At 38.8% G+C, this 26344-nt stretch overlaps 1 protein-coding gene across 2 annotated transcripts in view; it reads left to right on the top strand.

The window, feature by feature from the left end:
* LOC136858195 (NPC intracellular cholesterol transporter 1 homolog 1b) overlaps window positions 1–26344 on the top strand; it is a 212824-nt gene that overhangs the window by 161222 nt on the left and 25258 nt on the right. For both annotated transcript variants that reach the window (XM_068225409.1, XM_068225411.1), the window contains exons 18-20: window positions 2662–2825; window positions 14734–14837; window positions 15813–15940. In XM_068225409.1, the coding sequence (XP_068081510.1) occupies window positions 2662–2825; window positions 14734–14837; window positions 15813–15940 (396 nt within the window). The remainder of the gene's footprint in view (window positions 1–2661; window positions 2826–14733; window positions 14838–15812; window positions 15941–26344) is intronic.

Raw genomic sequence — 26344 nt, 5'->3', positions numbered from 1 at the left:
AAAGTTATTCCGCTTTATCTGCAGTTAGGACTGGGGTTCTTTTCCACCATCCAAACCGTTGACCATGTTCTCCTTTCTGGTGAATTTATGTGCCATTCCCTGCACAAAGGCTTCACCCCACTTCCAAAAGGACTCCTCCGCCCGAAGCTACTTGACCCTCGGCCAGACAGTCGCAGGTAGTACCATCTACTGTCACATATGGTGCAGATTATTTCTGATCAAATATAATAATAATAATAATAATAATAATAATAATAATAATAATAATAATAATAATAATAATAATAATAATAATAATAATAATAATAATAATAATAATAATAATTTTTGCACGCAACTTTTAATGTCTCAATAACTCATACATGTTTTCACTGATGCTAAGATGGGAAGAAAATGGTTTTAAGAAGAGCATTTGGCCATAAAGCTGGTTCAAGTCCACATCTGTCAATCAGTCAATACTGATTTGCATTTAGGGCAGTCGCCCAGGTGGCAGATTCCCTATCTGTTGTTTTCCTAGCCTTTTTCTAAATGCTTTCAAAGAAATTGGAAATTTATTGAACATCTCCCTTGGTAAGTTATTCCAATCCCTAACTCCCCTTCCTATAAATGAATATTTGCCCCAGTTTGTCCTCTTGAATTCCAACTTTATCTTCATATTGTGATCTTTCCTACTTTTATAAACACCACTCAAACTTATTCGTCTACTAATGTCATTCCACGCCATCTCTCCGCTGACAGCTCGGAACATACCACTTAGTTGGGCAGCTCTTCTTCTTTCTCTCAGTTCCTCCCAACCCAAACTTTGCAACATTTTTGTAACGCTACTCTTTTGTCGGAAATCACCCAGAACAAACCGAGCTGCTTTTCTTTGGATTTTTTCCAGTCCTTGAATCAGGTAATCCTGGTGAGGGTCCCATACACTGGAACCATACTCTAGTTGGGGTCTTACCAGAGACTTATATGCCCTCTCCTTTACATCCTTACTACAATCCCTAAACACCCTCATAACCATGTGCAGAGATCTGTACCCTTTATTTACAATCCCATTTATGTGATTACCCCAATTATATTAACACCTAGATACTTACAATAATCCCCAAAAGGAACTTTCACCCCATCAACACAGTAATTAAAACTGAGAGGACTTTTCCTATTTGTGAAACTCACAACCTGATTTTTAACCCCATTTATCAACATACCAATGCCTGCTGTCCATCTGACAACATTTTCGAGGTCACGTGCAGTTGCTCACAATCTTGTAACTTATTTATTACTCTATAGAGAATAACATCATCCGCAAAAAGCCTTAACTCTGATTCCACTCCTTTACTCATATCATTTATATATATAAGAAAACATAAAGGCCCGATAATACTCCCTTGAGGAATTCCCCTCTTAATTATTACAGGGTCAGATAAAGCTTCACCTACTCTAATTCTCTGAGATATATTTTCTATAAATATAGCAACCCATTCAGTCACTCTTTTGTCTAGTCCAATTGCACTCATTTCTGCCAGTAGTCTCGCATGATCCACCCTATCAAATGCTTTAGACAGGTCAATCGCGATACAGTCCATTTGACCTCCTGAATCCAAGATATCTGCTATATCTTGCTGGAATCCTACAAGTTGAGCTTCAGTGGAATAACCTTTCCTAAAACCGAACTGCCTTCTATCGAACCAGTTATTAATTTCACAAACATGTCTAATATAATCAGAAAGAATGCCTTCCCAAAGCTTACATACAATGCATGTCAAACTTACTGGCCTGTAATTTTCAGCTTTATGTCTATCACCCTTTCCTTTATACACAGGAGCTACTATAGCAACTCTCCATTCATCTGGTATAGCTCCTCCGACCAAACAATAATCAAATAAGTACTTCAGATATGGTACTATATCCCAACCAATTGTCTTTAGTATATCCCCAGAAATCTTATCAATTCCAGCCACTTTTCTAGTTTTCAACTGTTGTATCTTATTGTAAATGTCATTGTTATCATATGTAAATCTTAATACTTCTTTAGCCTTAGGCTCCTCCTCTATCTGGACATTATCCTTGTAACCAACAATCTGTGACACAGTTCGCACTTGCAATCCCTCAGAGTGTGAGAAAATGGCCAGAAGTAGAATATTCATAGCATCATCGCACAAACAGAATGTCCTCATACTTTCAGTCAGTTGGTACAGAGTTTATTGAAAGTGTGGGCTAGACCAAACACTGCCGTTGTAAACATATCTGATGTTGATACACCGTGTAATGATAGAAACATCGTAGGTACTGTAAGGGTTGTAGTGTGCCCTCACCTGAGTACAGCATGTTGCTGACTCTAGTAAAGTGTTGGGAGATCTAAAAATAATAAAAAAGTGTATTCAGTGTATAAATTTTATGTTTGATATATGGATACTTGCTGCACAGAAATTGAGTACAAAAGTAAAATGGATAAATATTTCTGTTGGTATAGCTGAGTAAAAATTAAAAGGGCATGAAAGATGAAATACCATATTAAACATTTTACTCCAGGTCTTTTCTTTTTAATTCATTTTTAAATTCATTATTGTGAATTAAAAATAGTTAAGAACCAGATATACACATTTTGATTTAATATATCCATCATTAAGCATCCGTTCCTCAAGCTTTTTGGTCACCTATGTGTTCCAGTACATGAATGATCTGCTGAGTATGGGTCCACCTGTCTACTTCGTGCTGAAATCAGGTCTCAACTTCAGTGAACTGGACACTCAAAATATTATCTGTGGAGGACAAGGGTGTAACAACAACTCGCTCAGCACACAGATATACTCAGCGTCGACCAATCCTACCAAGTAAGTCTCTCAAATAGAAAAGCCCGCTATTCACATATACTGAACTCTGGAATCCTATTTCTGAAGTAATTTATTTGATAATTCCTTAAAGTAATAGACTGTTTTAGAAAACTCACTCATGCCCAAATTTAATTTGCCATGCTATTTTCCACCACTAGTTTCCTAACCATAAGTCATTGAATCTATAGACGCTACTCTGTGAAATATTATTGCATTTTACCTACAGAATCGTCACATAGCATTGTTTAGAGGCACAACAAGAAAATGCTGTGTCCATAGGACTGAATATACCTATGCCCTTGGGGCATGAATAAGAAGCTTGTTAGCAAAGTTGCTTAAATAACCGCTAGCACTCAGATTTATTTAGGAGCTGACTACCTAAGGCAGCAAAGGCATGTTTGGTTCATTGGAAAGATATTATTTTTCAGTTACGAAATAATGAATCGAAGCTGCCCTTGCTCATAGGAATTAACATAGTACTAACTTCCGGTGTAGGCTGAGTGAACCTCAGAGACATGTGGCTCTTGTTATCTTTTGTATAATGAAAAACTATGCAGAGAGGAAACACATCGGCCAAGGGATGAAAATGTTGCAAACTTTGAGCTGGGAAAACTTGGGAGTAAAGAGACGACCTGTTTGACTAAGCGATATGTAATACCAATATAGTTTATCCAGTATTGGATATTAAAAATTTTTTCAGCTAACTCATTCCTGGTTGCCAGCATTTTGCTCCAGTGTGCTAAGTTAGGCTCATCACTTAGTAAATAGCACACCTACAAAAACACATGGCCAGTGCATACCGTGGAGGCCGCTGCGTAGGCTACTTGGAGCCACCGGCAGTGCCAATGCACTATAAGAGACTTGATCTCATTTTCAAAAATTGATGCTTGTCTGGCCATCATAAATTTACTCATTTGGGACAAATATTTCAGGTTTCCTATGGGAATCAACATCTATATCATAAGCGATATGTTGTGAGCTGTCAATGAAGATATGGCGTGGAATAACATTAGTAGATGAATAAGCTTATAATTGCAGCAAACATTACAGAAGAAAATCTCCGTAGACTCATGTATTTGTCTGTGTATAGACAGTTTTTCCCAGATGCTAAACTTATATTTATTTATTTTTTTGCTACTTGCTTTACGTTGCACCGACACAGATAGGTCTTACGGCGACGATAGGACAGGAAAGGGCTAGGAGAGGGGAAGGAAGCGGCTGTGGCCTTAATTAAGGTACAACCCCAGCACTTGCCTGGTGTGAAAATGGGAAACCACGGAAAACCACCTTCAGGGCTGCCGACAGTGGGGTTCGAACCTACTATCTCCCGAATACTGGATACTGGCCGCACTTAAGCGACTGCAGCTATCGAGCTCGGTACTTATAAAATCAACAAAAACTGAAATTGTTCAGGCTTTTCTCATCTTTTTAGTTAGTTTGCCATTCAGGTTTGGTTTCTCCCCCGGACTCAATGAAGGATCCCACCTCTAATGGCTCAAGGGCAGGGTCCCAGAGTGTGAGACATTTGGTCAGAGATACAACTAGAGAAGAGGACCAGTACCTTGCCCAGGCGGCCTCACCTGTTATGCTGAACAAGGGTCTTGTGGAGGTTGGGGAGGTTGGAAGGGATAGGCAAGGAGGAGGGAAGGAAGCAACAGTGGCCTTAAGTTAGATACCATCCCAGCATTTGTCTGGAGAAGTGGGAAACCATGGAAAACCACTTTGAGGATGGCTGAGGTGGGAATCGAACCCCCTCTACTCAGTTGACACCCTGAAGCTGAGTAAACCCCATTTCAGTCCTTGTACCACTTTTCAAATATCGTGGCAGAGTGGGAATTGAATCCCGGCCTCTGGGGGTGGCAGCTAATCATACTAACCACTACACCACAGAGGCAGGTTCAGTTTTTTTCAGTCATAAAATAATTAGTGTTTTACGCCAGTGTGACAGTGGACAGTTGAAATGCCACACTTCTCTAAGAAGTTGGCTAGTACACTGTTAAGAATACCATTGCACAGCCTTCTTTGAAGCAAAATGGAGTGACAGTGCACTAGGGGAGACATGAATTTCCATTTCCCCTTGGAAAAGTGTGGTGTGTCAACTTATTACCCCACTGTCATGCTGGGGCAAAATGGTGATGATTTAATGAATGAAAAGTCGGTGAATACCTCTCATTTTTTTGATTTGATATTTTCAATCTCTATGATTAAATTGTTTCGCTAGATTTTTATTTATAACTTTAGGGTTACTCTGACTTGTAATAGCAAAAAATAGTGGCTTTAGCATATCAAAGTGTTATTATAATAATTCTTTAAATTATCCTAACGGAACTTGGAAGAAAATTCTGAATACATTTTCTTGCTTCTACAGAAAGCAGAATTTAGCTTAGAACTAAATAACTGGAAATGACTTTTACCAAAGTTACAAAGTTGCTTGTTCTGTTGCCTGTTTAGGCACTGGTGATGTCATCTTAATTAGAATTTATATAAAAGTAAATCCAGTTCACACATTTCACTTAATTTATATTTGTAAGTTTTTTATACACCTTGCCCTTAAATATTTCTTGTATTTCTTTTCAATGCACATATGTCAAACACACACTTTGTGAACAATCCTGCATAGTTTTATTGTGTTAAGAAGGTGACAAGCAGGGTTTAAAGCAAGATGTATTGAATGTTGTTGTTCATGGTTGTGTCAACAATGTAAATTAGCCGTGGAACTAACAAAGCAAAAAGGACTATGCTCAACTTCCTTGCCCAGTCTTATGGGCAACAGTACAAAAACGTGATTTACTACTTCTTGAAATAGCACATGAACAAATGTACCCACAACATGATCGAATTACTAAGTTATGCCACTTGATCTGTAATGGTAGAAATGTAAATGCCGTAAACCATGACTCAAAACACTGGTGCGGATATTAACGTTCGAGGGACCGAGCGAGTTGGCTGCATGTTGTGCTGTGTTCGAATTTCATCGTCGGCAGCCCTGAAGATGGTTTCTGTGGATTCCAATTCTTGCACCAGGCAAATACTAGGACTTGTACCTTAATTAAAGCCGTGGCCAGTACTTTCTCAATACTAGCCCTTTTCCATCCTTGCAGAGGCGAAAACCTTTATTGTGTTAGTGCGACATTAAAACACTACCAAATAATAATAATAATAATAATAATAATAATAATAATAATAATAATAATAATAATAATTTTCAGGGTGGAAGGGCCGTAATTTAGTACTACACTTCTGGTGAGTATCACGTATGTTGTCTTTGTGGATGAGTCGGAAATGTGCTGGTCGCTAGCGGTATCTGAGTATCAGAAGTGTAGTAGGTCGAATCCAATTCAATCTTATGCAGTTGTTTTGAATTATAGATCGTACCCCATTGTAACGGGGAGAACACAGTGTTCATCCACATCTACCAGGTCACATCACAGCACTTATTCATACACTCATGATGTATTCCAGAGACAAGTACATTGATATGTTACTAATTAATGGAGAACACATTCGTCACTAAATTTTACACTATTGAGAATCTTCCACCGTTTTGATACTTTATTTTGCCTTTTGGCAAATTTTTTATTTATATGTTAACAGTACAAGTTTCGTTCCTTGTTTAGGAACATCCTCAGCTGTTATAGTGGCTTAGGTGAATGGTTAAGATTTTAAAATACATAGATTTACAAATACATTGATTCACTTAAAAACTAAATACGAATTAAGATAGATGATATTAAAAACAGTGTGGGGTTAGTGTGTTACTGGTATGAGAGCATATGATTACATGGTTGATTGACTTAAAACTATGTCTATTCATTAGAATAGTTGTTCAAAAAATTTTTCACTTTGTTACATAAAAAGTCTGTATGCAATTAAAATTCTTTAAAAAATGTTTGACTTCATAACATTGTTCGAATTGTTGAAAGTTTTTCTTCCTTTCCTTCCAGGTAAGTTGTTGTATGTTGTGTGCTTGCTTATAGTGCTTTTGACTGAGACTAATGTGGAAACTTTTGGAGCTGATTGCTGATCTATTAATGTGAAGGGAGCCTCGTTTCAAATTTCTTGCTATAGCTGAATTCCGATTCTACTGTGACCCTGGAGGGACGTTTGATGCTGCTTTGCACATGTTATGAAGTCAAACATTTTTTAAAGAATTTTAATTGCATACAGACTTTTTATGTAACAAAGTGAAAAATTTTTTGAACAACTATTCTAATGAATAGACATAGTTTTAAGTCAATCAACCATGTAATCATATGCTCTCATACCAGTAACACACTAACCCCACACTGTTTTTAATATCATCTATCTTAATTCGTATTTAGTTTTTAAGTGAATCAATGTATTTGTAAATCTATGTATTTTAAAATCTTAACCATTCACCTAAGCCACTATAACAGCTGAGGATGTTCCTAAACAAGGAACGAAACATGTACTGTTAACATATAAATAAAAAAATTTGCCAAAAGGCAAAATAAAGTATCAAAACGGTGGAAGATTCTCAATAGTATATAATTTAGTGATTAAATTTTGATACGGAAAATGAAGCTGATTACTTGGAACACATTCGTGTCACAACGCATGTATCAAGAGCAATTTCCTGACAAAAGATTACCGACTACGAGGCCTATTAGGACTATGTTCATTATGTTGTTCATTGCCAATAGTGAGTGTGTGGTTCTCTCTTTCAGGTGTCTTGTGAATGTTTCTCCAGTTAAGTCTGATTATGCAATTCCATAGCGCTGTAACACTTTCACTGTACTCAACTGCATCACAGGCTGTTTTCTCAATGATAAAGTTACAAGTGGCCTGATATTCCTTTTTCACACTCGTTCTGTGATACTTTTGACAAGACACATTCTGTATGTTTTGCATTATTGCATAGTTCAACCTGGCAAAGTGAATATAAGCCTTCAATGTTGGCTGACAAATAACGCGGTCATTAGTTTTGTTTGTGGTGAAGCAACCGTTCAACAATTTTCCCTTTCAAGTACGTAGTGTAATCAGAATGCAAAATCATAAATATAAGCTTGAGTTTGATAATGTCAGGTGGCTGGTTAACCCGTTCGGTGGGCGATGCGGCGAGATCCGCAGCTACAAGTCACTTGCTCGGTGGGGAACGCGGATATATCCGCTGATTCAAATTATATTTTTTTCTCAGTTGCCTGCCCGCAGAAGTTTATTTCTTTTTCAGCAGCGTATTCTGGATGAGTCTGCCCTCTGGTGTTATTTTTTTTAAACATGTTCTCCCAGTACCAATGTGTCATCCACGAGTTGCATCATAAAGAACGCAGCTTATGTCCGGGCAAGAACGACCTAAGGCCTAATAGCTTCGCGCTGAAGCTTTAGCTCATCACCTAATCGCCCCTTGGATGTAATAATATTGCTGTAGAAGGGATTTCTAGAGATTATGATACTGAACTGACCTCTCTGATGACATTTGAGAACTGTGACCTGATTTATTATTCCCAGACTCGATAACTTCCTTCACGACTGGACTGTGTGTTTACCGCAAGTTACACAACATTTATTATCGTACGCATTCATAATACAGGCACATTTCATGATTTCCGTCCAAACTGCAGAGACCAGGGTTCTATTCAATCCTTTTTCTTACATTTTCCCTGCTAAAATATCTAAAATGAATTTTACCGGCCCCCACCGTTACAGGAAGATGATTTGCGGGTCATGATAAACGAAATGTTGGAATTTAGTGGGGAGAATAGTGATCTTAGTGAAGTAAGTTCTGCCTAAGGGGAATTTGTAAGTGACAGGAACTTACCTGGAATAAGTACTTCAGGCTCGAATGTACAGGGTTCGTGCCCAGCTGATGCGAATGTTCAGCAGTCACGAAAGAGAAAACACGTGTTTGATTCCAGTTCAAGTAGCGATTATGACAGTGACAGTGATAATGATAATGCTGATTACAATCCAACCAGTGCAAGTTCTTCGTCAACTTATACTGAAAATTGACAGAGAAAGTTCGCTTTGATCCAAAATTCCATCGTGATGTAAAGGGAGAATTTTTTAAGAAAACAAAACCGAACGAAATATTTCAATAACTTTTTATCGTTAAAAATTAAATAATTGAAAAAGAGGTTCAACCTATTCAATACATAAAAGAAAGGAATGTAGTGATTACATTCTTATTTAATAGTGATTAGAAATGGGACCGGTTTCGACCCTAGTCCAGGTCATCGTCAGCCGTTCAAAACATAAAAAACAAGAAAAACAATGCATATGAAAAAGAATAAGTGGACTCTGGATCGGTATAAGATGAAATATAAATTGATGATGGGGGTAGAAATTGTGAGTCACTTAAAATAAAACAGTACGTAATATTATGAAAGGTAGTACGGCACACGCAATGATAAGTAAAGTCACTCAATGTTTATGAATAGTGGAGAACGGTCAAACGGGTCAGTTTCTACACTTTTTATGACGAGATATGCCAGAACATAGCTGAATAGACAAAAGATGCCCAGCTTGGTAAGATGAAACGAACGAGTTGATATCAAGACCCGATCTGAACAAATAAGGACAAAATAAAGCTTCTTTACTGTTGCCGCAGGGGATTGTACAGAAACCTAAATTAGAACACTATATTTCTCGCAATCGCTTGTTCACTACGCCTACTTTCTATGAGCTGATGACACAGAAGAGATTTTTCTCGCCAGGCTGAGTGACCCAGACGGTTGGGGAGCTGGCCGGCCTTCTTACCCCAACTTGGCAGGGTATATTCGGGCTCAGACCGGTAGTATTTGAAGGTGCTCAAATACGTCAGCTACTTGTCAGTAAATTTACTGGCATGCAAAAGAACTCCTTTGGGACTAAATTCCGGCACCTCAGCGTCCCCGAAAACCATAAAAGTAGTTAGTGGGACGCAAAGCCAATAACATTATTATTATTATTATTATTATTATTATTATTATTATTATTATTATTATTATTATTATTATTATTATTATTATTATTATTATTATTATTATTATTTTATAAGATTTTCCTCCACAGCTTTTTACATATCTCTGACAATGAGGTGAACAATGGACAATTTCCTCCCAAAATGTATAAGACAAATCCAGTATTTGACTAATCAATCAATCAATCAATCAATCAATCAATCAATCAATCAATCAATCAATCAATCAAAAAAATTCGGAAGCCAATAACCCTGATGGCAAAGTGCCAATTGATGAGAACCTCTTGGTATGGAAAGGGTGGCTATGATGGAAAGTTTACATACCAAGAAAACGATCACATTTCGGAATGGAATCATATAAATTATGCGAAGCCGAGACAGGTTATATAACATGATCTGCTTCCGTGTGTATCGTAATGAACAGCTGTAAGACACATAACACTGTGAAGACTGTAAATACTGTCAATATTACCTGAATTGTAGTGTAATATAGTCCGTGTGTGTCAGTTATGAATTGTAGCTAGGCTATATAAACTTGATCCCTCAAAAGCGCTAAACAACATAACAGAAAATTTCATGCGCATTATAATTTATTCCAATGTAAATTGTTTAAGTACATGTAAACTTTGTAAATCTACAATTTGCATATACAGAAACATTTATTTTCAGGCAGAGATTGTTGTAAACTGCCTAAAATATTCAGGTAAAAGTTACTGTATAAACGTAAACCAGAGCTTTGCTATTAGGAAGAAGAAAGCTCGATATCGCAGTATGAAAGCACTCGTTACGTTCTTGCACAAAGTATTGAAAAATCAAAATAATAGGATTTTTCAACAATTAAATACATTGTATTCAAGTAAATATTTCTCTTAGGACCCTTCAATAGCTCATTTTAGTCTATGATTGTTTTCAATCAAGTAATTAAATATTTTCTTCAATCAGGAAAATCGCTCCCCACCTGGGAGTGAGCCGGTGTGTACTGAGCTCCCCGCTTAAGGGGTTAATGTGTGTTTCCCTCAGGCAGCTCCCTGAAATTTCTGTGGTGTTTTTTTTTTTTTTTTTTTTTTTGTTTTTTTTTTTTTTTTTGTGCATAACACGGTTACGGTTTTTAAGATGTGCACCTTTCCTTAAAGTAGAATAACTGTTAAGTAGCTTATATCCCATTTTATTTCATTGAATTCAACGCTAATGACTGTTGAATCCATTTTACATGTAAAAACTGATTTGGGAGAATACACAGCTGCCATTCCAACAGTTGTCCGACTCGTTGGCTGAATGGTCAGCATACTGGCCTTCAGTTCAGAGGGTCCCGGGTTTGATTCCCGGCCGGGTCGGGGATTTTAACCTTCATTGGTTAATTCCAATGGCCCGGGGGCTGGGTGTTTGTGCTGTCCCCAACATCCCTGCAACTCACACACCACACACAACACTATCATTCACCACAATAACACACAGTTATCTACACATGACAGATGCCGCCCACCCTCATCGGAGGGTCTGCCTTACAAGGGCTGCACTCGGCTAGAAATAGCCACACAAAATTATTATTATTATTATTATTATTATTATTATTATTATTATTATTATTATTATTATTATTATTATTATTATTATTATTATTATTATTATTATTATTATTCCAACAGTTTACCAGTCTAGCCACTAGAGGCACCAGAATAACAAAACAACTTCATTTATAACACTGGATAAGCAAGCAGCAAATTCTGCATTACTGGCCTTTTCTCCTTCAATAGTAACATACCTCCTTGTCAGCTTTCTTCTTTTATATCTCGCCATATCCCCCTCAGTTGTGCCCTGCCGAATGTGAACAGAGTTGTGTAAACCTGTTGAGGGTCATATATAGCAATGGTAAGTTATGTATCTTGGACTATCAGGAACTCTTCTAGGTAAACCATAAACAAAATGCCAACTTATGAGCAGGACTCATGGTTTTCGGTCAGTTGTTTCCTGCTTCAGTGCCGTAATCCAAGCATTCCTTCTAATCATATAACTTAGTTGCTTTTCATTCAGAAATTGGAATAACTAGGTTCCAACAGGGCACTTGTGGTACGTAAAATTACACCTACCACACCATAGTTTCTTCGACTCTCTGAAGGAGCATCATTATCATTGAAATCAGTCATTATAAAACTCTCATTAAGTGACTATACTAGTCTAATACAACACAGCTAGCACTGCGTAGTAGTAGTAGTAGTAGTAGTAGTAGTAGTAGTAGTAGTAGTAGTAGTAGTAGCAGTAGCAGTACTAGTAGCAGTAGTAGTAGTAGCAGCAGCAGCAGCAGCAACAGCTAGAGTAAGAGGTAGGTATCACTTCGAGGTCTCCCCACAACCATCTTCAAGGCTGCCGACAGTAGAGTGCGAAGCCACTATGTACCGAATGGAAGCTGATCGCTACGCGACCCAAAACCTGCAGCCACTCGCTCAATGGCAGAAATGGTAATACTAAATTCCCATGAAGGGAATTAGATATTTTTCCACAGCAAACGCCTGAAAAACCATACATCCAATTTTTGATCTGATCAATGGCAGAAAGTTCAAGTCGGGGGCAGATACAAAATACTTGATAGAAATAAGTAGTGGCAGAAGCTGTCTACCATGGTGCAATGAGGCCTATGTTCCAGCTTTGGTTTCATTGTTGCCAAGTCCTATTTGTTGTTGACAGTTTTACCAGTAAAGTGTCAGGCTGAGTAACTCAGCACTGGCCCTCTGACAATGAACTCAAGTTGGCGGGTTTAATCTCAACAGTGTTGGTTCAATCTTCAATCAGTCCAATGGTATTTGAAGGTCCTGAATACGCTAGCACCATGTCAGTGGACTTAGGCCTGGTTTCATCCAGGGGGGTTAAATATACTCTAACCCTCGGTGTGTTTACATGGGTTTAATATTGTAACTCGTTCTTGTGAGCACACATTTCACCAAGCTATTTCGGCGGAGGGTTAACTAACACCATATTAATCCTTGCTGGAAGCAGCTACGGTACCTTATCATTCAAGGAGGCTGAGATTGAAAATTAAAGGTTATGAACACTCTTCCTGTGAGATTCATTTGTTTCTTTTTTCACAGTATTTTGTTTTCTTCTGCAGTTCCGCAGTAGCCTGAATTATTCTTTCATAATAGGCCTGGGAGCAGTGGTTCAAAAAAATGGAAGAGATTCAGAAGAGAAAGTGAAGCACAAATAAAACATTACTTGCAGAATTAGTCACTAAGTATCAAATCATTATAGAATGCAGGAAGACTGATAATGTAAGATAAAAAGAAAAGGACACACAGAAAGAATTCTTTTTTTTTTTTTTTGCTTTACGTCGCACCGACACAGAACAGATAGGTCTTATGGCGACGATGGGATAGGAAAGACCTAGGAAGTGGAAGGAAGCAGCCATGGCCTTAATTAAGGTACAGCCCCGGCATTTGCCTGGTGTGAAAATGGGAAAGCACGGAAAACCATCTTCAGGGCTGCTGATAGTGGGGCTCAAACCCACTATCTCCAGATTACTGGATACTGGCTGTACTTAAGTAACTGCAGCTATCAAGCTCGGTCAGAAAGAAATTACAGGGTAATTTAATAACATTGCCCACCTAATAGTGCGAACTAGCAAAAAACTAAAAATTCTACAAAAATATTAATGTTATATAGCTGCAGACATTTTAGAGACCATTCTGCTGATGGTAGCTTTTGATATCCAGTTTTGTCTCCAAACATTACCAGGTATGAAACGACCCCATAATGTAAAATATTAATGCAAACGTTACCTGCAGTATAGAAGAGAGAGAGAGACTTGTTTCTGTCTATTATGTATTCTAACCTCTCGCGAATTTCATCAACGACCTTACTGATGCCAGATTTTGACGGTATATATACCTCTTCAGAAATAGTTCCTCAAATAGATTTTGAAAATTTAACATGTCTAAATGAAGAAGCAATTCTGCATCCAATGCCTGATTTACAGTAGCCATTTTGCTTTAAGCCTCAAGTAAACAGTTTAACCCAGGTGAAAGGACCTTAACCTAGAGTTAAAACTAAACCTTTTTGATGAAACAGAATGAATAGTCAGATTCAGAGTTAAAACTGTGTAACACAGGGTTAAGGTTCAACCCACGTTGATGAAATCAGGCCTTATTGGCATTTAAAATAACTCTTGTGGGATAAAATTCCAGCATGCAGCATCCCAATAAACTGTAAAAATACAGTACCAGTAGTTAGTGGGACATAACATCAATTATATTAATATTAACAAGAAATTGCCTTATGAGAGATTCCCACAGGATAAACAGACTAAATGTGATTAAATTGTTTACATAAGCTGGTACAGTAGACAATTGGTTTTTTCATATCATTCACCAAATCTCCATTTATACCCATGTAGGTAGCCATGAAATGTCGTGGCCTTCCTGTCCTAACATAACCCCAATCATGAAAATCTTCCTAAATTGTTCTGAGGCTTTTAAAAGTTTGTGATGAAGTACTTCTTAAATCAAATGTGTACAAATGAATCCATTTTTGAATTAAGAATGGATAATTGTATGTAAATGAAATAATGGTAGTTACAAGTCCACCTCCTTGGCTGAGCAGTCAGCATACTGCCTGCCCTTCTGTTCAATTTTTGGCTGGATTGGGGATTTTAACTTTGGTTAATTCCTTTAGCTTGGGGATTGTGTGTTTGTGTATGTCTTACTCTTAACACACACATTTACATACAGTACAACACATCACACTAAAAACCACCAGAGAAACATGAAAGTGAATACTTTCTTCCGCATAGCCATTACTGGGCTAAATCCCTACAAAGTGCCATCCCCAGGATATTGGGAAAAAAGCCAGGAAGAAGTAGAATTAGAATTAATTGTAGTTACAAGTTGTATGTTTGTAGGACACTAGCCCTGCTCTTGACACCATTTGTTGAATGAGACTGTAAGCCATGTACCACAAAACAAAGTTTGCCTTGGCAATGACATAATTAATGTGTTCCAGGACTTACTTAGCCCGGCCTGCCTCCTCTTGGTTGGACGACTACTATGACTGGATCACACTCCCTTCATGCTGCATGGCTTCCACCTACAATTACCCTTGTGAAAGTGAGTTCTCTCAACACTACATTTTAACTTGGTTATTGTGGTGTATTCTGATTTCTGAATGATAGGAGGATGCATTCACGAGCTAGCAGCATCATTATAGTCAACTCTATATATTTGGTATGAGTGCTTTTTTTTTTCCTAGACAGCTCGTATTCTTATACAGTTTTTGTGTAAATATATACACAGTACTCTATAGAAATGACCGGGCGAGTTCACCGTGCGATTAGGGGTGTGCAGCTGTGAGCTTGCATCTGGGAGATAGTGGGTTCGAGCCCCACTGTCGGTAGCCCTGAAGATGGTTTTCCATTGGTTTCCCATTGTTCACACCAAACAAATGCTGGGGCTGTACCTTAGTTAAGGCCACAGCCAATTCCTTCCCACTCCTAGGCCTTACCAATCCCATCATCGCCATGAGACCTATCTGTGTTGGTGTGACGTTAAGCCCATTGTAAAAAAATAAAACTCTATAGAAATGCAAATACAGTATTCATGATTTTGAGTTTCAGAAAATTTCTTGATATTTCAGTTACAGAAAATCAAACAGGGGGAAAAGGGGCAATATGAAACAGACTTTTAGTTTATTAGGTCTAGCAGATGCTGAAGATATGGTAAGTACTGAGTTCTACTTTCCAGGAATACAGTGTCTACAATGAACTATTTAACTTTTGACTGAAACCTTAAAATTTTTCCATAGCCCCACATTAATTACATCTGAAAGTCTGTCAGGTAGCTTGGACCAGGCACGGGCTCTGCTACCTGTGGATGAGGACCAAAAATAATTACCTGTATAAAAGTAATATCAAACATACTCATTAACTAAACACATTAAAATATGTTTAAATCTTTTAAAACATCCAGGGCCAAAGGGGTTTCCAACATGGTCCAGATGAATGTACAGTACTCTTGTTCCTGTCTCTGTGATTCCTACACAACTTCTCAAGTTAACTGTATTTAACAAATGTTCTATCGTTCCAGGTGTTGCATGTCCCTGCTCCGAGAAGACTAGACCGAACGCCACAATCTTCTCAACGTATATAAAGCACTTCCTCAACTCAAACCCTACCCCTCAATGTCCGAAAGGAGGACATGCAGCATACGCTGTGGTAAGTTGTTTAATACATCCAGAATGTTGTATCCTACCGCAGTGTTCTGTCGACCTAAGAGAGAGAATAGAACATAGTAGCAAGTCCATATGAGGTGCTCAGTTGCTCTAAGGAAGAGAAAGGATACACGATATTCCAACAAATCTCGGTCTTTCAGGGTGTTTTAATCAAACTATTTTTTACAAATCTCTGTTTTACAGTCAAAATAAGGAGGATATTTTACAGGACTATGTTTTGTCTGAAAAGTTATGGTGAACTTCAAGAGAAATGGGTAGCTGTAATAATTGCTGCTTCTATTCTGGCATTTCAGACAATTTTATTTATCAGCCCCATTTTTATGTAATCCTGTCCAATGATGCTATTGAGGGGACTGTAACTAGAATAGTTTTTGAGGCTAGGGTTGGATATGTGCCCCGTAATTCAAAACAAGGTACTATACACTAGATTCTGTTCATGCCGTTGACTTCTCAGCTGTTTTCACAATTAGACTCTGCTTCTACATCTAGGGAGGTTTTGTTTTGGTGCAGAGGAATGCAAAGTAACACTCAGCAGATATTAGAAGAACGCCAGAAGTGTCTTCAGTGATAACACTGAAAATCAATGTGATGTTCCATTATTTACAGCAATGAGAAAGTGGAATTTAAGCAATACATTGCACTCACCATTGACCATAGAGCTTCAGTTCCTTTTCCCATATCCCAATGGTTTTTATATTACCTTAACATAGAATGCACTTTTTCAGAGAACCTCCTTGATCAAAATAGACACAGAGACAGCATTAGCAAGAGATGTATAGTGCATGCTTGTTCTCTGATGTGATCATAGTTACCATAAACCATTGTCAAGTATAACTTCAAAATGTAAAAAATAAAAAGCAAAGTCATCTGCGTACAGGCCATGAAGGCCCTTGGAGGGGTGGAAGGTAAAGGCTTCCAATATCCGTAACTTCGGCACTTGATGCGGTAGAGTGGTTAGCTCTACGCCCAGCCGCCTTTGCCCCCAGGAATTAACCTGGTACTCATTTTTGGTGTAGGCTGAGTGAACCTCAGGGCCAGTAAAAAATAAACATATATATATATATATTACCTGTTCCATTTGTGCAGTTTTAACATTATTAGGGCAAATAATAATTAAAACACATTGTAAATAGTTACCGGTATGCAATATTAATAAAACAATAACATCCAAGCTAATTTCTCGGTAAGTGATGCTTGGGATAGCCTAAGTGAAAGTTCCTCTAGAAAGTAGTGAGTAAAGTCGGATAGTAAAATATTATAAATATATATGTATATCTTTATATATTTGGCTCAATTCATTGTTATAAAAATAAATTCCACGCACGATCTTTCCAAAGAAACTGTTTACATTGTGTTTGTTGTACATAAGAAAAAGTATTCATTGGACACTGCCTTTAGAGGTCAGTTACTTAATCTAATGTCTGCCTCCGTAGTGTAATGATTAGTGCTATTAGCTGCCGTCCTCGGAGGTCCAGGTTCAATTCCCGGTACTCTCAGAAATTTAAGAATGGCAGGAGGACTGGTATGTGGTTAAAATGGTACATGCAGCTCACCTCAATTTGGGGTGTGCCTGAAAAGAGCTGCACTACCTTGGGATGAAGACACAAATTTACTTGTACATTAATTAACCTAATGTTACATTATTGAAAAAGCTATCAGACAACAAATTCTGTACCTATATTATAATAATTTTAATAATAATGAAAAAAATGAAAATCCACAGCCTGTTTCCAGTCATTTGACTGGGTCAGGAATGGAATGAATGAAGCCCCCTTCTAGTGGCGAGGACAGGAATTGTGCCTGCTGCCGAAGCCTGTCGCACACCTCTGGGGCAATGATTAATGAATGATTAATGAAATTAAATTACAGTATATTGGAGAGGGTTGCTGGAATGAAAGATGACAGGGAAAAATCAGAGTACCCAGAGAAAAACCTGTCCCGCCTCTGCTTTGTCCAGCACAAATCTCACATGGAGTGACCAGAATTTGAACCACGGAACCCCGTAAGAGGCCGGCGTGCTACCGCCTGAGCGAGGGAGGCTATAATAATAATAATAATAATAATAATAATAATAATAATAATAATAATTTTTTTTTTACGAGGGATTGTGGAAAATCTTCAAAAGACACTTGTGAAGGGTCCGCACTCTACAAGTGTGTGGGATTCTTACCCACTAAAAACCACACACCCTTTTCCCACGATGTGTATCATCACCCCGGAACCGCTCTTGCATTACTTCAGGGTGATATCGTGCTTTGTCTTTCAGACGTCTTCTTTCTTCATTTCTCCTTTACGAACGTTCGTATGCTTCCAAATCCTTCTTCTTCTGACGAAGGACGTTCTCCACGTACACTGCCACGCGATCCCAGGATTCCTGGTTTCGCAGCATCACCGAAATAATATTATCTGCTGTCAATTCTCCTAGTTCAGTTTCCACACATCTTCTCTGAATCGTCCAATGGCCGCATACAAAAAAGGTGTGAAATACGTCGTCAATATCATCACAGTATATGCATGCTGCATCATTCGCTCTGCCCACTTTATGCATAAATTTCCGTAAATATCCATGCCCTGTTAGAAGCTGCGTGAGGTAGTAATTTACTTCACCATTGGCCCTTTCAACCCAGATATCCAAGCGTGGTATCAGTCGCTTGGTCCAGTTGCCTCGAGGGTCACTTTCCCATCTGAGTTGCCATCGCCTCATCCATTGACTGAAGGCACGCTTCTTTGCACATTTCTTTCCCAGCTCTCCTTGGGTACGTCAGATTTCATGTCGCTCCAATGCAAGTAGGTCTATTGGGGCTATTGCTGCTACCGTGAGGATTGCAGGTTTGGAAACCATGCGGTATGCGCATGCAATACGTAAAGCTGCTCTCCGTTGTACGGCAGCTATCCTTCTCCGATACCAAGCGAATTTCAAGGATTTAGCCCAGATTTCAGAGCCATATAGGAGCACTGACTGAACCGTCGACATGAGAAGACGTCGTTTGCTGGATTTTGGACCTTTAATATTTCCCATTAGCCTGCTAAATGCAGTCATGTATTTTACTACCTTGTCTGTCACTCTCTGAATATGATTCCAGAATGTGAGCTTGGAGTCAAGTGTCACTCCTAGATATTTTGTGCTTGCAGATGTTTCAATCACTAACTTTCCAACAGTCATTGGTACAAGAGTTTCGATCCTTTTCCTCGTCAGAAGAACTATCTCCGTTTTGTGTTCGGCTAATGTTAGACTGTGGTTCATCATCCATTCTTTTATGTGCCGCATCACCTGGTTCAGTTTGATTTGAGCCATTTCAACATTACGAGCTACTATCAAGGCGGCCACATCATCAGCATAGCCCACAAGCTTCGTGTCCTCTGGCATCTCCAAACATAACAAGCCATCATACATTATGTTCCAAAGATCTGGACCAAGGATCGATCCCTGCGCTGCACCAGCCATCAGGCGTTTTGTCTTTTCTCCATCTTCCGTATCATACAACAGAGTGCGATCTTTGAAGTAATCTCTCATTATGCGCATAAGATATTGTGGTAGCTTGAAAGTTTCCTCAAGAGCTACCAACATGTCGCTCCATCTTGCCGAATTGAAGGCATTCTTCACATCCAGGGTCACAAGAAGTGTCAATTTACGGGAAGGATGGTTGCCCATTTGTGCTCTTTCTGCTGTATTCACCACCTCCCACACTGCATCTAGCGTCGAGTGTCCTCTCCATGTTGGCGAACAGATAGATCCCCTGCTAGTTGAACTGCTGAGAGGATTCTGGGCTGCAGAAGTTTCTCCAGGCCTTTTCCAGCTGTGTCCAGCATACATAAAGGTCTATAACCACCAAGTTTTCCTTTGCTGATCAGAACCAAACGAGCCATTTTCCATCGGGGACTAAAAACACCCGTTTGCAGGCAATGATTGTACATATTCAGCAACAGTTCTGGACATAGTTCTGCTATTATCTTTAACACTTCTGTAGGTATACCATCTGGTCCTGGAGTTTTCTTGTTTCTAAGAGAGCTAATAGCTCTATTCAGCTCTTCTACAGTGAAGAGGGGTATATCATCCAGTTCTTTTTCGTCATCACAGTCAATCCTCTCTGGATGGTCTGGGAATAGTGTATCCACAATTTGTTTAATTGTTTGCGGATCCGCACTCGGGGTTGAAAATGTCCCGAGTTTCTTCATTACAATCTTATAACCTTGTCCCCATGGATCATCTTCTACTTCTTTAGCCAGTGCCCACCATTTATCGGCTTTACTTTTTCTGATTGCATTACGGAGTTCCTTCTTCGCTGACTTGTACTCCGCTGTGACTGAGGTATTCTCTTGACTGCCTCTCATCCTCTGAGCTCTGCGTCGAAGTTGCAGACAATTCTTTCTCGGTTCAGCAATCTCTTCGGTCCACCAGTACACTGGGCTCTTGCTATTTCGCGGTCTCCTTCGGGGCATTGAGGCGTTGCATGCTTGATGGATTAGCTGCATAGTGAGTTCAACACATACGTCAGCTGCTCCTTTCCCTCTACGAGTAGAACATTTTTCAGTTATGTTCTCCATTCCATTCCGTATTACATCAATGAACGTTTCCTTGTCAATACCGGCTACGTTCCACGGTGCTGGTCTGGGCAAGATGTTTCTTTCTTGAGGAGATTCCTGGAGTAGTCGAAAGATGATATATTGGTGATCGCTCCCCGTGTAGTTCCCAATCACTTGCCATTCAGAAATCTTAGGTGTAATATCCTCTGATGAAAAGGTTACATCCGGTATTGTTCCCTGGCATCCTGGCCGTCAGAATGTTGGCACATTTCCAATGTTGTTGACCACCAAACCCGTTCTGGCTGCCATCTCCATTATACAACGTCCTCTGGAGTCTGTTTGTGGCATGCCCCATTCCAACGCTTGAGCATTTACGTTACCAGCGACCACTAGTTTTTTTTCCATTCTGCGTATTACATCCTCAAGACCATCAATTTTCATCTGAAAGTTGGAAACAGATTCATTTGGCGTAAAATAACAGCTTACAATAGTGATTCCCCCAGTCTGTACCCAAACAAAACCGTCATCGCATCCATGCTGTGTTACTGGGACTTTTCCTAGATCTGGTATCCAAATTGCAGCTGTTCCGAGGTTATCCACAAACCACCCTGGATGGTCCCTCTCTTGATATGGTTCGCTAATAATAACGATGTCTACTTCCATCTCGTAAATCAGCTGTGTCATAAGATCGTTAGCTGTTTGACTCCTGTGCATGTTTGCTTGAAGTATTCGCATCATTTACTGTGATTTTTTGCCTTCTCCAGAGCTTCACGAAATATTGCATATGCTCCCGATCCAGAAATGTGATTTCGTTTAGCTTCATTGACACCCTTGTCTGTACAAAGCATACATCGTGAATTGTTTTTTTTACAGTCTACTGCCTTGTGGCCAGATTCTCCACACTTAAAACAGAGCTTACCTCTGTCGGGGCCTGTGCAGTTTCGCCAGGTGACCATATGATAGGCATCGGAAGCAGCGAGGTAACATGGTTCTAGCTCTTACTCTGCAGTATAGCCATCCTATCTTAATTTTTCCTGCTTCCAGTAATTTCTGAGCATCCTCGTCTTTGGTTCCGAAGATGGCAAGTTTCTGTCCCCAGCTGTTTGGTTTCGAGACAGATATTTTAAGTTCTCCATGGGGATTTCCGGAATCTCGTCTTACAGCTTCCTCCACGTCTGCAGTGGTAGTGACGCCATCCATGTCTCAAATCTCCAGTGTAGTTCGGGGGATTAACGCCTTTACATCGCCATCATGTCCGAGGGCATCTTTCAGAGAATTACTGAATACCTCCCTATTTTCAATCTTAGTTGTTTTGTTGAATTTAATAAGGACAGCTCCAGCTCTTGTTTTACGGATGGATCGAATGCCTGCTCCACTGTCTTCCGGCTTCACCCTCTTCCTGATATCCTTCAAAACATCAGCGAAAGTCTTACCGTTCATCGGTTTGATGATTACGGCTTCTGTACGACTCCTAGATTTAGAATGAGGTCGTTTCCCACTTTCGCTAAGCACTGTAGTTTCAGGATCATTACTGGCCTGTTTCGTTGGCATATCTTCATGCTTCCTATCCTCACTCTTCTTCTTTCTCTTCTTCTTTGACAGAAACATCTCCCATTTTCCTTGATCTTCCTCCTCCAAGTCATTTATCACTGGTGATGTATTGGACAATTCCTTATGCTCCATGGTAATTGGTCTCTGCTTTTGTTCTTCTGCAGATTTCTTCCACGACATCCTGCATGCTGCTCCAGCCTCTAAAGCTTCTTCCAGCTTCATGAGGCAATTCTTTATTTCCGTTTTGAGATTTTTGAGAGGAATAGCCATTATGTTCTTAAACAGTGATCTTGCAGTCTCAAGATGCACCTCTTCTTTGTATTGATTATCCATTATCTGCCGACTGATATCATCAATCAGATTTAGGTCAATACTCCTACCATTTCGGCCATTGTGGATACTTTCCCTTGATACACCAGGAAGCTCCACTGTATCACACAGAATGTCTGCTTCTGCCATCATGCCAATGTGAGAGTCTAGCTGGCCATGTCTTGAGTCAAGGAGATGAAGTTGTGAGTAGGCGGCTGGGAGCGCTTACACTATAAAGCGATCGTCTATCTGCCGCAGTGTACCTTCTACGTGATTTTGATCTTTGGCAAGATGGCTGCTCACAACAGGATTATTTCACCGCAAACTTTTCAATATTTCACTCAATATTCTGTCGTTCCAGTTGTAAACAAACGCATCTACCATGCAATGGGGCTTAAAATAACCATACAAGCTCGTTTCGGTGAGTGCCTTCACAATATAAACCCGCTTTCTTGAGCTATTTTGTAGCTGCGAAGTTCATGCGTCCTTTCATGTCCAACAATCCCAATAATAATAATAATAATAATAATAATAATAATAATAATAATAATAATAATAATAATAATGCATCATACGCAACCATTAACCCAGCTCGAGGGAGATAGGGTCACATTCCCTATCCTTCATTTGAGTAATTCTTGTCTGATGCATCCACGTTGCAGGGGTGGGTATCCTCCACATCACTAGGCCGGTGTGAAAGAGAGCTAAGTTCAGGCAGGGACCCAGTCTCACGGGGTATAACGTGGAACCCATGCCCATGGTTACGGGTGAAGAACTTAACAGCATCTTAGACAAAGAAGGAGACCTTCAGAATGGCGAAGATGGTGGATGAGGCAACCCATCCTCTCAAGGGAAAATTAGAAGAGGAAACCACTGCCTTGTGGAGAAGAGGGATCTTCAAAGGCTAAGGGAGTAAACCTTGAAAGAACATCCTCAGATGCATTAGGCTTAGCAGGTCAGCAGATGAGTAAAGTTGTATTTGCTTTCAACTATAATACAAGCCTCAGATGGAAGTTTAAAAATGGAAATGGAATTGACAAGTCTCTGGCTACAGTCGCACAATATGATGGTAATGCTGATGTTCATGCAAGTATTAGATCAGAGAACAAAACACAATTTAGAACAATAAATATTTTAACAATGAATGGAAATGAAAATGAATTGATTGACCAAATGGAGAGACGAAAACTCAACTTCCTGGGATTAAGTGAAATAAAAATGAAAGGGAAAGGAATGAAGAAACTAAGAAAGGGGTACACCTTGTACTGGATGGGTAACAGTAAAGCGAAAAGAAATGGAGTGGGATTTATACTGAATCAGAATGTTGAATCAATAGCTGAAGTTGAGTATGTAAATGAAAGAATTATAATAATGCACATACATGTAAACAAGGAACTACTGAAGATAGTACAGGTGTATGCTCCACAGACAGGATGTAGCGTGGAAGAAAAAGAAGACTTCCTCAATGAACTGGAAACACATATTGTTGGAGATCGGATCATGATAATGGGAGATCTGAATGCTCATGTGGGAACTGACAGAATAGGATATGAGAATGTTTTGGGCCCACATGGGTATGGCGATAGAAATAAAGATGGAGAGAAACTGTTGGACTTTTGTATCAGAAATAACCTGATATGAAGAGGAATAGCCATAAGATCAGCCAATATAGTTGGGATGGACAGTATGCAACACTCATCTATTTTGTAATAACAGACCGAGAATGGGGAAGATACATAATGAATTCGAAGATAATCCCCAGTGAAAGTATGGAAGGTGATCATAGATCATAAATTGTGGAATTAAAACGAGTAAAAATCCCTAAAACTGTACTGAAGAAGAAAGCAAAGATCAGGATTTGGAAATTGGAGGAGGAGGAGGATAAAAGAATGGCATTTCAAGATTGGATAAAAAGGAAGTTGCCTAACACAGAAATACAAAGTGGAGAAGAAGAGTGTGAAAATTTAAGACAGACATTTGTGGAAGCAGCAACTGAGGTATGAGGGAAAACAAAAACAAAGGTTAAGGGAAAAGATATACTGTGGTGGACAGACAAAATTTTAAAAAAGAGAATAGAAAGGAACAAGGTGAAGAAAGAAATGGATAAGGAAAAGCAAAAAACGTATCAGAGGGATGAGAATAAGATAGAAAGGTTACATGTGGAATACAAAAGATTGAAATACAAGTAAAGAGGAGAATTAAGGGGGAAAAAAGGAGAAATGTTGGGGAGAGTTTACCAACAAAATTGAGCAAGATAGTCCAGGAAATCAGAAACAATTACACAGAGTAATAAAATCAAAAAGAATAAATCAAGGAAAAATCAAGGCATTAGAGAGAGAAGATGGATCCATAGTACATGACAAAAAGTATCTTCAGAATGTGATGGCAAAGTATTTTGAAAAACTTTATAATGAGGATGACTGCTCAGAGGAAGAAGGAGATAAGAAAATGGAAATAATAGATGGAGAAAAAGAAGAGAACCCGATAACATGGTTGGAGCTTAAAAAAGGGCAGTGGAAGCAATGACCAAAGGTAAGGCAAGTGGAAAAGACAAATTCAATACTGATATGATTAAGGCAGCAGAAAGCATTGGACTACAGTGGCTATACAGAGCCCTCAATGCCATATAGAAGGATGAAAGGATACCTGAAGATTGGCAACAAGGAAGCATTGTACCATTGTTCAAAAAAGGAAATAGGAAGAAATATGAAAATTATAGAGGTATAACCTTATTATCACATCGGCTAAAAATAATGGAGAAAGTTATAGACAAACATTGAGGGATATAATAGAAACACAGAGGAGAAACAATATGGCTTTAGACTGAATAGATCAACAATAGACATTATATTTACAGTGCGAACGATAATGGAAAAACATACAGAAAAGAACAAGGAAATCATCTTCGTATTTTTGGACTGGAAAAAAGCTTATGATACAGTTAAAAGAAAACATGTTTGGGAATGCCTACTGAAAAGGAATGTACCAAAATCATTAATTAACAAGATAAAAATGTTGTATCATGAGGGTAATAGCAGTATACAAGTGGGGAGTGGTGACTCTGAAACATTTTAAACAAGAAAACATCTCAAGCAAGGAAGTGCACTGTCACCATTATTGTTCATTATATTGATGGATGAAATCATAAAACGTGTAAAACAGAGTATCAGTAGTGATGAAGTGAATGCTTTGGTATTTGCAGATGATGTGGTGATTTGGGGAAGGGGAGAAAAGGAAGTACAAAGGAGACTGGACATTTGGAATGAAAATCTGAAGGAGTTTGGAACACTAATTAGTAAAAAAGAAACTGTAGTCATGCACTGTGGAAAAGAGAAAAAGAGAAGCCAAGTGAACATAGACAGAGAACGGTTAGAGAATGTAGAACAGTTTACATATCTGGGTAGCATTATTAATGGAAGCAATGAAATCAACCCTGAAATTAATAACAGATTAAGTAAAGGTACAACATTTTATCAAGTCAGAGAGCTTTCATGGGATGATAAAGTACCCAAGAGAATGAAATTAACATTATATAAACAGTATTTCATACCAATTGTTATATACGGACTAGAAACGCTGGTAACTAATAAGAGACAAGATAGTAATATCCAAGCAGCAGAAATAAATTTTTAAAAACATTGGTTAAAAACACAAGAAGAGATAGAATTCAAAATATTAAAATCAGAGAAGAGCTAAATATGGAACCATTAGTACAGAAGATACAGAAAGCAAGACTGAAAAGTTTCAGACATGTAAAAAGAATGGGAAGGAATGGGTAGCAAGAAGGGAATTGGAAAGAGAAGTGGGAAAGGGACCAGCTGGAAGGCCAAGAAGAAGGTGGATGGATCAGATTTGGAAGGACATTAGAGAAGCTGGATTGGATGTGACGGAAGTAATGTAGCAGGAAAAGTGGAAGGACAGAAAGGAGTGGAGGAGGCTTGTTAACCACACCCCTGCAACTGAAGTGGGATAATAATAATAATAATAATAATAATAATAATAA

Source organism: Anabrus simplex, chromosome 1 (genome assembly GCF_040414725.1).
Source record: "Anabrus simplex isolate iqAnaSimp1 chromosome 1, ASM4041472v1, whole genome shotgun sequence".
Classification (NCBI taxonomy): Eukaryota; Metazoa; Arthropoda; class Insecta; order Orthoptera; family Tettigoniidae; genus Anabrus; species Anabrus simplex.
This window is presented reverse-complemented; position numbering and strand designations above follow the sequence as displayed.